This window comes from Urtica dioica, chromosome 11 (assembly GCF_054948205.1).
Source record: "Urtica dioica subsp. dioica isolate 48M chromosome 11, U.dioica_male_clone48M_v1_H2, whole genome shotgun sequence".
NCBI lineage: Eukaryota > Viridiplantae > Streptophyta > Magnoliopsida > Rosales > Urticaceae > Urtica > Urtica dioica.
The window spans coordinates 4773297-4787141 of NC_142766.1; the positions used below are offsets into that span (position 1 = coordinate 4773297).

Genomic DNA, 13845 nt, shown 5'->3' on the forward strand with positions numbered 1-13845 from the left:
TTAAAATATATAAAATCTTTGACATTTATAAGTTTATAGTATATTAGCTCACCCTAAACAGAATTTCTGACTTCGTCCCTACATTTGAAGTTTGATTTTCAAAAAATGAGCGACGTTAGTTTAAAAAAAAATTAAAAAAAAAAAAAAAACAGTTACTTGGGGCTTCACTTGCTTTAAGAACGCCCTCCCCTCCCCCTCCCAGAATGAAGCTTTTATAAAAGCGATGCCCCACTTTAATTAAGCGCCAAATCGGCGTGGCCCCACCTTTGCTTAATATATTGTATTGCTCAAAAAGCGAAGCAATCTCTTGTGACATTTTGTAATAGTAATATTCAATCTTAAATCCGTTGGAACGAGAATTAATAATATAATTTTGATTTCACAAACAAATATTCAATTTTATCGTGACGAGAATTAAAGAATATGATGAGTGAGCCTTACTCAAATGTATGTCATAAATCATCCAACAAAGTCAATAAATCTTTTTTATTAACAAAATTTCCAACAATGATATTTTATCTGCGAGAATACGAAAGTTCAATCTACACGAAATATAAAATATATCGTTGATGTTTAAATAAAAAGTTAGATTTTTTTTATTGGAATTGTGCTCAAATGCAAGTCTAATTTATAAGATATCGTATAGCATAAGATTGAAAATATTAAAAATGATAAATGTATTAAAAATCCAAGGGTGCTTAGCGTAGTTTTGAGCTTCGGTCGCCGAACAAAATCTGGTTCAAGAGCCTCTTTGGATAAATCACAATGTCACATAAGCAAAAAAGAAAAAGCGCTAACCCACGTGGCTTAACAAGGGTGATCATAGTCATATGCCAAACACAGTCCTTTGACTGTTTGCCCACTTGTCGCCACGTGCGCGTCACACAGAGGCTCGACGTGTCTTAGTGACATGTCCAAGTCCAACTATGGACATAGCATAACATAAAATCACATTCGTGTCTGTGCGATATATAAAATGGTACATAAAATCAAGAATCAAAACAGGCTTTGGTAGAAGATATCGCTCCAATGAGGCAAAGAAATTAGAAGAAAAAGAAGAACAGAGAAGAAAATGGCGAGTACAGATGGGCAACAATTCCCTGGGCAGAGGCAAAAGACTCGGCCAGGGAAAGAGCATCTCATGGACCCATCGCCCGAATTCACTAGCTCACACTACAAATCCTCTAATAAGCTTCAAGTATGTTTTTACAAATATAATTATATTTTGGATTATAATTATTTTGTTTTGCACTATTGTATACTTAATTAAGCTCTTTATGTTATCAGATCTTAATATTTTTATAATCCTCTAATAACTATTTTGTTTTGCAAATAGTTAATTATATTTTTATAATCCTCACACTACAAATCCTCTAATAAGCTTCAAGTATGTTTTTACAAATATAATTATATTTTGGATTATAACTATTTTGTTTTGCACTAATATATAGTTAATTAAGCTCTTTATGTTATCAGATCTTAATATTTTTATAACACAACGTTCCATGGTAATTAAATCTGAAAATAGCAAAGATAATTTGGATAGAAAATATCACTAAATCCTATATTTCGAGCATTATTATTAATTCTTACTTTACAATTTTTTTAGCGTATTATTATTTAGTACGACGATGTCAAAACGCCATAAATGTGTTTATTTTGTCTGTCATCGGTGATATTCGTGTCACGATTCGGTATACAACCATAGAAATAGCTTTAGTCTCATGCTGTATAGCTTTGAAACACATAAAGAATTACGTAGCGTTTACCATTAGTATAGTAGTGAGTAGTGACGATGATGATGATGAGAGATGAGTGAGTGGATTGTGTGTAGGGGAAAATAGCATTGGTGACAGGTGGCGACTCGGGGATTGGGTGAGCGGTGTGCGTGTGCTTTGCGATGGAAGGAGCGAGCGTGGCATTCACGTACGTGAAGGGCGAGGAGGACAAAGACAAAGACGCCGAGGACACCCTCAGAATCCTCAAACAGTGTCACACACCCGACGCCAAAGAGCCCATAGCCATCGCGGCCGACCTCGGCTTCGAGAAGAACTGCGAGAGAGTGGTGGACCACGTGGTCAACGCCTTCGGTCGGATCGACATTCTGGTCAACTCCTCCGCCGAGAAGCACAAGACCGGCTCCCTCGAAGACCTCACGGACGAACACCTCGAGAGGGTTTTCAGGACTAATATCTTCTCACACTTCCTATTGACCAAGTATGTTCCTTGATCACCACGTTATTTTCAACCATGTAATGTAATATGACATAATACCGGTGGAATTTGTTAGGTACGCTTTGAAGCACATGGGAGAAGGCAGCTGCATAATCAACACGACGTCGGTGGTGGCGTACAAAGGAAGCCCTGAGCTTTTGGAGTACGCGGCCACGAAAGGGGCGATTGTGGCCTTCACTAGAGGCCTCGCTCTCCAGCTCGTGGGCAGAGGAATACGGGTCAACGGCGTAGCCCCGGGCCCAATATGGACTCCACTGTTCTCTGAGGACGAAACTGCAAAGTTTGGGTCCGAAGTGCCCATGAAAAGAGCCGGCCAGCCCATCGAGGTCGCGCCCTCTTACGTCTTCCTTGCTTGCAACCATTGCTCCTCTTACATCACCGGCCAAATCCTTCACCCTAATGGTATAAACCCCACTATTCCTATTCATTCAACGATTATTTCCTTGTGTCAATTTTTTTTTTCTTTTTTTTTTTTTTTTGCAGGTGGGGTTATAGTGAATGGTTGATGGGTCTTTCTACTGCAGTTCTTCTGGTTTGTTAATATATCGGCTCTCCTTTGTGTCTCTTCAGTAGGCAGTTGGTCTTTGGAAGAAAAGATAAATAAATGACATAACCAGAAAGGTTTGCTAATGTATTTTTGTGTATTACGTTTGGCTGGACTTGTTCGTAATGTTTGTAATGTATGTGATTATAAATAAGTTATATGACAACATTAAAAAGTTAGCCATCTTCGTAGTCATTGTATGAATGCCGATAAAAGATATTTGACATTCTTTTATGACATGGAAGAGCTGGAACTTAAAATTCTTCTAAAAGCAAAATCGTGCTTAGATTTTATTAGATCGAAATTCCGCACAGAAAAACTACAACAGATTAGTGTCCGGACTAAGTTGGGTAAAAAAAAAGTAGGAAGAGCAAATTGTGCATCTCAATTATTGGTTTGACATCAGTGACTTGAAAGCTTACAGTGGCTGCAAAAATCAGGATGAACCACCCAAATAAATCTCAGCACCATTCCCTCCAATCCCGGCTGTAAAACACTGAAATCCACAAGACTCCAGCTCAGAGATCACCTTCTCAACAATAGTCCCTGACAGCACTGATTCATAGGTCAAGGAAAAAAAAATACACTGAAATGATTAAGCTGAAGAAGAGGGTTGAAAGTCTTTTAACATAAAGCACTGTTCAACGGAGCCTTTTAAGAGTACTAACTGGCAAAGCTTTCGCAAGTTTTGATCGTTAATTAGCTTGATTTATAAAAGGGTTGAGAAAGAGAGAGAATTATATAATATAGAACATAAATAAGGATACAGTTTGGCAATAGTGTGAGAACACAGCCTCCTCCTCCGGCGCCGGTCAACTTGGAAGTCAACTTGTACTTAAAGGTCGTTCGGAGAACAGTTTCTATGGAAGAATGGGAAACACCCATGGCTTGGAGCAATCCTTGGTTCATTTCCATCAACTCCTTGATCTTCTCTTCCTTCCCTGTGACGGAGAGATCGTCTCCGACTGGGGACTCGATAATGGAAGCCAGTTCTTTGCTGATCGAGTCAACCGCGTTGAACACCAAGTTCATGGAGTCTGGGTGCCTCAACGCTCTCTCGGAAACACCGCCCACCAAAGCCTTTGTGTTTCTTCCCACTTTTGTGTTTGTGATGAGCATCTTCAAGGGAAGGTTGGATTTTATCAGACTCAAACTTCCCGACTTGAACTTTATCATGTTTCCTGTTACACACAATTGTTATGTATCCGTCGGACATGAATGTAACAGATCACAGGCACTTCTATTTCTATGAACTGACACAGGTTCCTTTTTACTTTTCCGTTAATGCGAATATACCAGTGCATATCAAATAGCCTGTTCAATCTACAGTATTTTAAGAAAAGTTGTTTATTTTATAAGTTTAGAATCCTATCCCTCACAGAAATTCACAATCCTGTCGAAAAGGGCCACTCTTTAGATGGTTTATAAGTGAGTCATGGCCTGTGTGTAATACTACTAAGCAAGACATGTTTTAAGAATTTTGAGACAGTAACTCATAAACCGAGAAAACATACCGTATGTGCTCACTGTATTGTCGATTCCAGATGGCCTTCCGTGGATTATCTTCTCGCCTTCGAACGCCCATTTGTTCAGTAATTCAAGGTCATCTTCCGCGAAATTCAGCCATCCATGGTGGTTCAAATCTATATTCACCGAATCCGAAAAGGAAAGGAACGCAGCAGAGAGTGCGACACAAAACGCAGCGGACGAGCCCAAACCCGACCCTAATGGAAGCTCGGAAGTAACAGTCACCGTGGCCGGCTTAAATCTGCCATTAACCAAGTCATTCGAATCAAGACACATCACTTGAATGAAAGCAGCAGAAACAAATAATCGGATAGAACCGTACCCTTGGATTGAGGTGTAGAGCCAAAGGAAAGCCGAGACCCCAGAAGCGAGCCCTTTATTGGCCTCTGGAATGTTGAGTTCCTCAACAAGACTGGCGATCGATTTTGCAGCCTCGATCGAGCACAAGGACGGCGCCGATGCATCGTGCCTGCTCGATTCGGACAGCGAGTCTTTGATTCTGCCGATCGGCCATGAAAACTCTAGTGCTAAATCCTTAAGATGGAGTTTCAAGGCGTCATCGTTGTCTGTTAGAAAAAGAATAGAAAAATTAACACGACAATCGGTTAAAGGTTCTCAATTATGTCCCTTTCTTCTGTGTTTTTGCTGGGGTATGCTTTCAATCTGACTAGCAAATTGGTTGATAGCTAAATAGGTATTGTCAAAAGAACAAAACTTTTAGCTAAGGCGATCATTTTAAGAACAAAATTCGTAGAATTCAAACTGGAAAGTGTACGAATCAATCTAAAAAAAATAGTTGAGCGAGAGAAAACCACCAGAAGGAGTGGGAAAGCGGAGAGTGACATAGGTGTAGAGATCAATGGAAGCTGCGACAGCCGTAGATCCGTGAACGACGGCGTGTTCGCCGGAGAGAATAATTTTCCCGGGAGCTCTGGCTTTAACTTCCATTATTGAAATCGAATATGCTCTCTTTCACCGGGAAAGTCCACACAGAGTTTATTTGCACGGGGAGAGCAATTTAAGAGTCAAATTCCGCATAATTCAGAGTTGCTCTTCTCTGACCGTTCTCATTCCTGCTTTGACAGCAGTCCAGCATTGGTCGATTCACAGCAACTTTTTTTTTTTTTTTTTTTTTTGGTTGATTCCCACCGTTGACGTATTGGGAATTGGCCAGCCAATTAAACGTTAATGTGGTTTTTATAATTGTTATTATTATTATTCTTGCCTCGATCAAAATCTTTTTCTCTATCCCGCGGATGTCTTTTTCATAACTTTTTTTAGTCAAAATTAGGACAGATATGTGACAATTTCACTTTCGATGTCGTCATATGAAGGACTGAATGATAAATATGTTAAGGCGTTTTCTTTACGTGATGAGCAAATTTGATCACATGCTTTAAAATTCGTGGGATTAGTGATGAAATATACGTTTTATCAAGTGAAAAACATGAAAATCGATTTTTCAATTTTTTGGACACTTTTGTATATGGAATATAATTTAGCTTGAAAGTCTTTGTTTGTGAGAAAAATGGAATTTTTCTTCTCTCACTTTAGAGAAAATGAAAGTAGATTGTTCTTCTTTTTTGTATGATATTGAATGAGTAGAGTGGTTTTGATTTCTCTTTGTTCTTAATTTTAGTCTCAAATGTGTTTTTTATGAGAGAAATGGTTGAATAGAGAATTTGACATATTCTCGGTAGAGAGAGAAAAAGCTAGTCATTGACATGTGTTTGTCTTATGAATTTATAATGAGATGATGAGAGTTTGGGTAGATTCGTCATTTACTCAGGTCCTCATTCCGGGTCCGGGGTCGAGGCCAGCCCTACCTTATTGTGATCAATGCAGGCCTCACTAGTTGAGACGGAAAGGGGTTGTCTTTTTACGGGTAGAGGCAAGCCTCACTCGTTGAGACGGAAGCGAGGTTGCCTCATGTTGGGTAGAGGTAAGTCTCACTCGTTCATGTTGGGTAGAGGCGAGCCTCACTCGTTGAGGTGGAAACGAGGTCGCCTCATGCTTGGGTAAACGAGAGGTTCACTTGTCGAGATGGAAGCGGGGTCGCCTAATACTTGGGTAAAGGAGAGCCTCACTTGTCGATATGGAAACGGGGTTCGCCTCATGCTTGAGTAAAGGCGAGCCTCACTTGTTGAGAAGGAAGCGGGGTTGCCTCTTGCCCTTTGGTCAAGTCTTTGGGTTTTCCGCTTTGTTTCTTGGACTGAGCTCACCATGAGTTTCTTTGTTTTTGGGTTAGGCTTCCATGTTTTTTGGGTAAGAGAAAATCTCTCACAATACTAACCCCTCAGTTTCTTGAAGAACTCGGTTGTTCAAGAAACTTTGCGATCTTTCCGGTGGGTTGTAATTTGCTTGGTGATCTCCCGATCGCCATTGACTTACGGTTCAGGTGCGTTGATGATAATTGTTTTTTTTTCTCCTCTTTTTATTTTATAATTTTTTCTAAGGTTTTTTAGCCTGATTTCTTCTTCTATTTTTTTGTAACTTTTTTTAGTTGCTTGTGTGGAGCTGTAGAGAGAGAAAGAGTCTTCTTTGCTTTGAAAAAAAATCCATCTTTTTTTCTCAAGGTGGATCTTTTATTTCTTCTTCACTTCATTACTTTTTTATCATTCACTTTTAATTTTTCACATGTTATTTCTTCTCCATTGATGAAATTCATCAACCCACATGGTGATGGTAGGGTCCATGATCTTGATGTTGATGATTTTGGAGAGTACAGAGACTAGAGACTTGAGCACAAGCTTTTCTCCTTGTAATGAGCATCTTGAGTTTGAGGAAAGATATGACTATCAAAGCATCATTAAAGCTGCTTAAAGATCCTTTCAAAATGATGAAGAAATTGCCTTAATGGATCTTCAAAGTGACCAAGTAGTAGGACCCACTCGTCAAGACTTTTTGAAATCCCAGCCTTTCTTTCTTCTTTGTGGGCTTCATTGAACCAAGCGGTAGGATCGTCATCTCAAAATCCTTCCATTCAATTCCTTCTTCGTCATCTAATTTCTTCGTGATCGCTGACTGGAGACCATCCTTTATTTGGCTTGGCATCTTCTCTAGTGGTGTCGCACCGACACAACGCGTGACAGCAAGAACCAATGGTCGTCCCTCCTGGTTCGCCGACTCTACCGACCCAAGAGAAGTATTGGCAATACTTGTTCTTGTTATGTCTTGGCGGTAACAGGATTCGTTCCGGCGTGGTCTTGATTGGCGTGAAATCGGTGTTCCTCTAAAAGTTCTCGATAGCAAGGGTTGTTGTTTTCGCGGGTGCCGGACGATCGAGACTGTGATATTGGTGCTCCGTCTTTTCTGCCTTCACCGGTCGTCGTCGGCTTCGTCATCGTCCATTGTGGTGAGTCGTTGCTTTACCAACGACGTCAGGATGTCGCAAGCACACAGGCTGTCAGTGAAGGCGTAGATGGCGTTGTTACCTTGTAATCGTCCACCTTGTTCGATTATTCGATCAACCGATTAAGGTAGTGCTGAAGCGCCTCGTTGCTTCCCTACTTGATCGTCAAGAGGTAGGATTTTTTCTTACTCCGCACTCGTGAGGCAGAGAAGCGAGTGAGAAACTTCTCATGGAAGTCCTCAAATGATTGGATTGACCTTCGCTCGAGCCTTTTGAACCACTTGAATGCGGTGCCCGTGAGCGTGATGAGGAATACTTGACACATCGTCGATGGTGAATGTTCTACCATTCTCATATTATTCTGGTACTCATATATGTGGTAGATGGGGTCCATGCTCCCATTGTGGAGGGGCATGGCAGGTGGGCAAAAATTCCCGCTGGTGTTGTCGGCTAACACGTTCGCAGCAAAGGGTGATGCTACGCTTTCGATCATCCTTGTCACAAGTGGAGCCCTAGTCTCTTCCGCTCGTACGTAGCTCTTAGACTTCTTCCCCCTACACGTTGACCATGTTGGTCAACTCTTCGTTCCCGACTTGCGTGGCGACGGGTGCGAACCGAGTGGTGTGCCCTCTTTCATTTGATGCTTGGGTGGCGTGCGACGTGGGTGGTGTCAGTGTCACCATTGTCGGGTGATTTCTTGTGGTCCGTGGGTATCCGGGGCAGTTTGACACCTTGGAATCTCCCACCGAGAGTTAAGATGGCGCCTCAAATCCACGTGTGGCTCCAGGCGTCATGGCGAGCTGGTACGTCGGGGGAGGGTGTCTAAGAAACTCCTCACATCTCCACTATCGGCGACCTCATCTTCATGTCTTAGCCGTTTGAAGGCGGATCTTCACGATTCGGCTCTCGCTTCGGCCGTAGAGCCGTTTTCAGTTTTGGTAAACTACTTAAATTGCGTCAAAGTTAACCAATTATCAAGATATGGTTTATTTTGGACAAGTATTGGTGGCGATATGAAGTGTTTCGTAATCGACGTGATGAACAACATCAATGGGAATAAATTGTGAGGTCAGATTGAGTGAAATTAAATCATGTAGGTGTTATAATTCATTTTCAAATAGAGTTAGATTTATTTCTATATGTTTGGATCTCCAACCTTAAGAAAATCCAACCATTTAAAAATCTAAAAAATAATAACCAAACAATATAAGATTTCTTAAAAACGGATCTCGCGGTACATAAAATAAATTGTTCCCGCTATGCAAATAGACAAACTGAATACCTGTATGTTTTCTTAGAGTTAGCCATTGGCATCCTTTGATATTCATAATTGTTTGAGATGTTTTATTTATAGGAGACAAGTATACAATTATATGTTTAGTAATTAAAATACGATTTTGAAAACACTAGAAGAAATATAGACTATGATGACAACTTTTGTCATTCTAATAAGCTATATTCATCCGAAATAAAGTAGGCGTAAGAGTATCTCCAATGGTTAGCAACTTGAATTGTATAGAAATGATATGCATGACACTTAATAGTCTACTATTAAAGTTGAGTTAAAAAAAAGAGCAAATTGAACATCATTATTAAGTGGCAAACGTGCTTTTTTTGGCACCGCCGCCAACTAAAAACATTGTTTTTTTTAAATAAAAAACTATAAAGAAAAACATTAACTTTATCATTATTATGAGGACGGGGCAAAAATGAAAAAAAAAAGAAAAAAAAGATTATAATTGGCATTTTTGAATGTTACTGTTGGAGTGTTTATATGCACGTTGTCAAATAAATAATGTGAAAAAAAAAGTATTATAATTAAATATTATTATAATAAGGATGTGGTAAAATTTGGCTACTCTTAGCATTGGAGATGCTCTAATAAGGTGAAAGGGATCGTCGTTGTAGCATTATGAATGAGATAAATTATTATATTAAAAAAGTATGCATTGTGTCAAATGCAATAATTATATACAAGTATTTTCAAATCGATGACAATTCACAATTATATACTCTGTTATACATTGTTAAACAATGGATTTATATGGAAAATTAATCTCTTAATCGATATTTTATTCCATGTTGTACGTGCTCATAATAAAAGTAGATATAATTATATTACAATGGATATTACGAATAGAACCTGATTTGATTATGAATTATATAAACTGATATGTTAATTTTTGGTTAAAAAATGATGATCTTAAGTTTAATTATGTTTGTTTTAGTAAATCAACAAATAAAAATCAATATAAATGTCAAATCATGAATGAATTTTTAACGATTAGAATACAATCATCAATTTTTTTTTTTATTGTTAATTTGTTAATACGCACGTCTTTTGTTTTTGCATCCACTTTGCAGAAACAAAATAAAAAAACAATACAAAAATACAAATTGCTTCTGTTAACAAAAAAAAAATAATTAAACACGACGCACGTATAATTTAACTGTACATAATAATGTCTTGTAAGTTGAAATTGCACAATTTGAGATTCCAAATTTTGAAAACATTGTAAAATAATTTCAACGCTATAGAAGAAGAAGCATGCTTTATAAATGTGTATAATCAAGTTGTTCTTTATAAATAAAACTATAAAACAAATCCATCATTTGACAATCCCACCGTACACATAATTTTCTTTATTATTTTTGTATACCCGCCAAACATAACACAGAAACCATCCTACATCCGTTCATTAGTTCCTAACAAACATAATCTTAAGTTGAGTTAAAAAAATTTACTTGCGGTCTAGAGAATTATACCCAATTTTTTGTACTGCTTAACAGCTTAAGCAATAATATACAATTATTATACGATGATAAATTCTTTTGAACTTAGGATCTGAATTTTTGTTTTTATTTTTATTTGTATAATAATATTAACTTAGTCTAAAGCATTTCATGCCAAAGCAGGTACAACAACAGATATTAAACCAGTATTAGAACACACCAGCCAAAAATTGAGTGTGTTGTTTGAGAGTGGCATAGAGAGCCTCAACGAGACTGAGTAAGAACCCATCTGAACCATTTCGAGCCAACAAAGAGACCGACACAGGAAGGCCTTCGTACTTCCCTAACGGAACGCTCACCTGAGCTTGAAAAGAAGACGAGGGAGCACAAAAATTGAATGGTGAAACAATGTTTACCAAACAAGAGAGAGAAACAGAGAGAGACTGACCTGGCAAAACCCGGATACTCCTGCTATGGAAGTCAAGCTAAACACTCTTGCACGAAAAGTTTCAAGCGAGGACGATGGTGTTTGTAGTTTCGGTGGAGGACCCGGAACAGTTGGTATAGCAAGGACTCCATACTCCTGAAGAGGAAAAAGAAAAATATGGTTTAAATCTACTGCTACGACTGCGTTACGAATAATTAATAACTGCAAAAAAAAAAACTCGTGTTTGGGTTTCGTCATCAAGCTAAAGTGCAGATATCCATTATCCGTAGAGTATAATTGTTAAGGCCTTTAATATTCGTTATCGGGTATTCGAGACCCATGGCTCTCCCTAATGAATTTCTCACTCTCGTATACTTTCCATGCCATACTACAATCGAATTCTATCTATTTATAGCCTAAGACATCATCAATTATTTTAAAGCAATCCGTTAACTAATAGCTTATTATTACAATCACCCAGTCCGAAAAAAAACCTTTCACTAATAAGACATTTTCTCTGTGTCTGTATTTTTTCGAAGGTATTTAAGTCTAGCTATTGCAAAGCGAGAGAGAGAGAGAGAGAGAGAGAGAGAGAGAGAGAGAGAGAGAGAGAGAGAGAGAGAGAGAGAGAGAGAGAGACCCCAAGAAGAGCAGAGAGGGCTGCACGGAATTCAGTTTTCACAGAACGACAAACATCGATATTTTCATAAGAGGCTGCGATAGCTTCATGGACACGTTCAAGTATCCCCGGACCCAAGTCAGGCTTGACTGTGGTCACCCATTCACCATGGTTGCTCTTGAACTCATACCTACAAAAATGGCATCTTATGAGAATTTTGATCCCGTCTCTTTGTAACTGAAAAACCCGTACCGTTGAAGCAAACGCATGGACGTTGACAAGGCCGCTAATGATGGTATGTTGTACTCTCCGCTGCTTTCACTGCTTTGGAAAGTTTTTAAACTCGGAACTTTCCCTTCAATATAATCCCCAATATTGACACGCTTCACAATCTGGCCTGCAAATTCCACATCTCTATTACAATTGTATGGACAAAACAACAACATTGCTAAATCAATCTAAAGATCTTTTATAGATATTAGCTCACTAACCCCCGAACAGCTTTTCCACTGATTTGGAGAGAGCCTCTGTGATTTGAGCACTCGGGGTTGTTGAAAGTCGGAAACAGTCGTCTGCGATGATAAACCGAGTCGGTCTCACGGTCTCTTCTTGGTCCAATCTTAGCAGTACGCGTCCAACTCGGTTCAACACGATTAGATCCCGGGAAAACCAACCTATACACATCACAAAATGGTGCCCCGAAACAAAAGATAAGATAAGAAAAAGAAGAGTCCAAGTGTGTGAATGTGTTACTTGTTTCTCACCGACGGTGTCAAAGCTCTGTGCCATCGGGATTACTCCGGAAGTGGAAACGACATCGTGAGAGGGCCGGAACCCAAAAATTCCACAAAAAGATGCTGGTATTCTTACACTTCCTCCGGTATCAGTTCCTTCATGTTATAATATCCCACATTCAAAGGAAGAAGAACAAAAATTAAGCAATAACAAAGTTGAAAAGTTCATAAGTTGTTATTCTTACTGCTCAAAGACAAAAGGGTACAAGACATACGAAGTCACTGAGTAACTTATCTTAATGACAACTAATTTTGAGATAGAATACCATATGATCTTGTTTAGAACATGGTATCAGAGCCTACAAAGCTCAAAATATAATGCAATCCGGTCCAAGATGAGTAAGTTCAAAGAGATACTCTTGAAAGGATCCCACTTAACAAGATTAATAGAATCACGAGTTCCCAGTTTAGAACCTAAAGACTAGAGAAAAATAGATCTCAAGGAAGAAGTGAAAACAAACCCAAGGAGAAATCAACAAGGCCTGCGGCGACAGCGACAGCAGATCCACTGGAAGATCCTCCGGGCACTCTGTCGGGAGCCAAAGGGTTTGTGGGAGTCCCATAATGTTTGTTCTCTCCATTTATACTGGTGCACACACTCAGGTTAGTTAGTAGTATAACAAAGCATATACACATTATATATATGGTTCGTTTGAAAAAGAAAAAGGAACCTGTAAGCCATTTCATCCATAACGGTTTTACCAACACATTTGGCTCCCGCTTCCAAGACTGCCACCACGGCCGGCGCTGTCGACGTGGCAGGCGCGTGAGTGTTTGCCCACTCAGGATTCCCAAACCCACTCACTTGTCCTTCCACATCAAATCTGCTTCCAACCCCCAAATCATCAACTAACCAACCATACAGTGTGTTAGAGAAAAGTGTGTGAGAGAGAGATACTTAACATGTCTTTGACGGCGAAAGTGAGGGAATTCAATGGAAGCTGGTGGTCGGAAGCGAGTGGCTGAAGAATGAATTTGTGGGTGAAAGCTCCGAAATCATCATCCATTTTCCTTCTCTGAGTCTCGGACCAACACTCGCTCAGCTTTTTGTCTGTTTTATTTGTTGTCTGTGCGTAACGAATGCATGCCACGCAATCATTGGATTGGATTGGACAAATATCCTAACTCCATACTACTATATTCAACTGGGAAGGATGAGTACGTCTGTTGTTTATAAAACCATTTCAAACGTAAGATAAAGTGGATTGAAGATACTGTTAATAATTTAATTTGCTTAGACTTATTTTCTATAAAAAAAAAATTCATTACACCGTCAATATAGTATATGAAAAAATTAGTTAATTATTTTGAGAGATTTGCGTAACCAGTGAAATTTGGTTCACATATCCAATTCTGAACCACATTTATAATTTTTTTTTTCGTTTTTTATTTATTTTTTTTTTTTTTGGAAAACCAAAACCACATATGTCCATTATATTTGCCCTTGCATTCTAAACGTAATTACAAAGGTCTTTTCCAATGAGGTCAAGCTCACTCTTTAAGAACCCCGTCCCCCAAATGAGGAGACAATGCGAATTTTGAAAAAAAAAAAAAAAAAACAAACAAAACAAAAAATTTGTAACAATAGCTCGAGATTTTTTTTATTAGAAGAAG

At 38.9% G+C, this 13845-nt stretch overlaps 3 protein-coding genes across 3 annotated transcripts; 1 reads left to right on the plus strand and 2 right to left on the minus strand.

Moving 5' to 3' along the window:
* Positions 1-1879: 1879 nt before the first annotated feature.
* On the plus strand, positions 1880-2844 carry LOC149380792 (NADPH-dependent aldehyde reductase 1, chloroplastic-like). The gene is made up of 3 exons (XM_089630870.1): positions 1880-2217; positions 2291-2637; positions 2719-2844. The coding sequence occupies exons 1-3, from the start codon at positions 1901-1903 to the stop codon at positions 2739-2741; spliced, it is 687 nt and encodes a 228-aa protein (XP_089486996.1). The 5' UTR covers positions 1880-1900; the 3' UTR covers positions 2742-2844.
* A 195-nt stretch (positions 2845-3039) lies between these two features.
* On the minus strand, positions 3040-5456 carry MK (mevalonate kinase). The gene is made up of 5 exons (XM_089630869.1): positions 5122-5456; positions 4629-4872; positions 4294-4547; positions 3547-3960; positions 3040-3334 (listed from the first exon to the last, which is right to left on the minus strand). The coding sequence occupies exons 1-5, from the start codon at positions 5252-5254 to the stop codon at positions 3216-3218; spliced, it is 1164 nt and encodes a 387-aa protein (XP_089486995.1). The 5' UTR covers positions 5255-5456; the 3' UTR covers positions 3040-3215.
* A 4928-nt stretch (positions 5457-10384) lies between these two features.
* Positions 10385-13370, minus strand: AMI1 (amidase 1). Its single transcript, XM_089601833.1, has 9 exons — positions 13135-13370; positions 12903-13055; positions 12693-12817; positions 12202-12327; positions 11929-12111; positions 11690-11834; positions 11459-11627; positions 10840-10974; positions 10385-10750 (listed from the first exon to the last, which is right to left on the minus strand). The coding sequence occupies exons 1-9, from the start codon at positions 13236-13238 to the stop codon at positions 10601-10603; spliced, it is 1290 nt and encodes a 429-aa protein (XP_089457959.1). The 5' UTR covers positions 13239-13370; the 3' UTR covers positions 10385-10600.
* Positions 13371-13845: the final 475 nt, after the last annotated feature.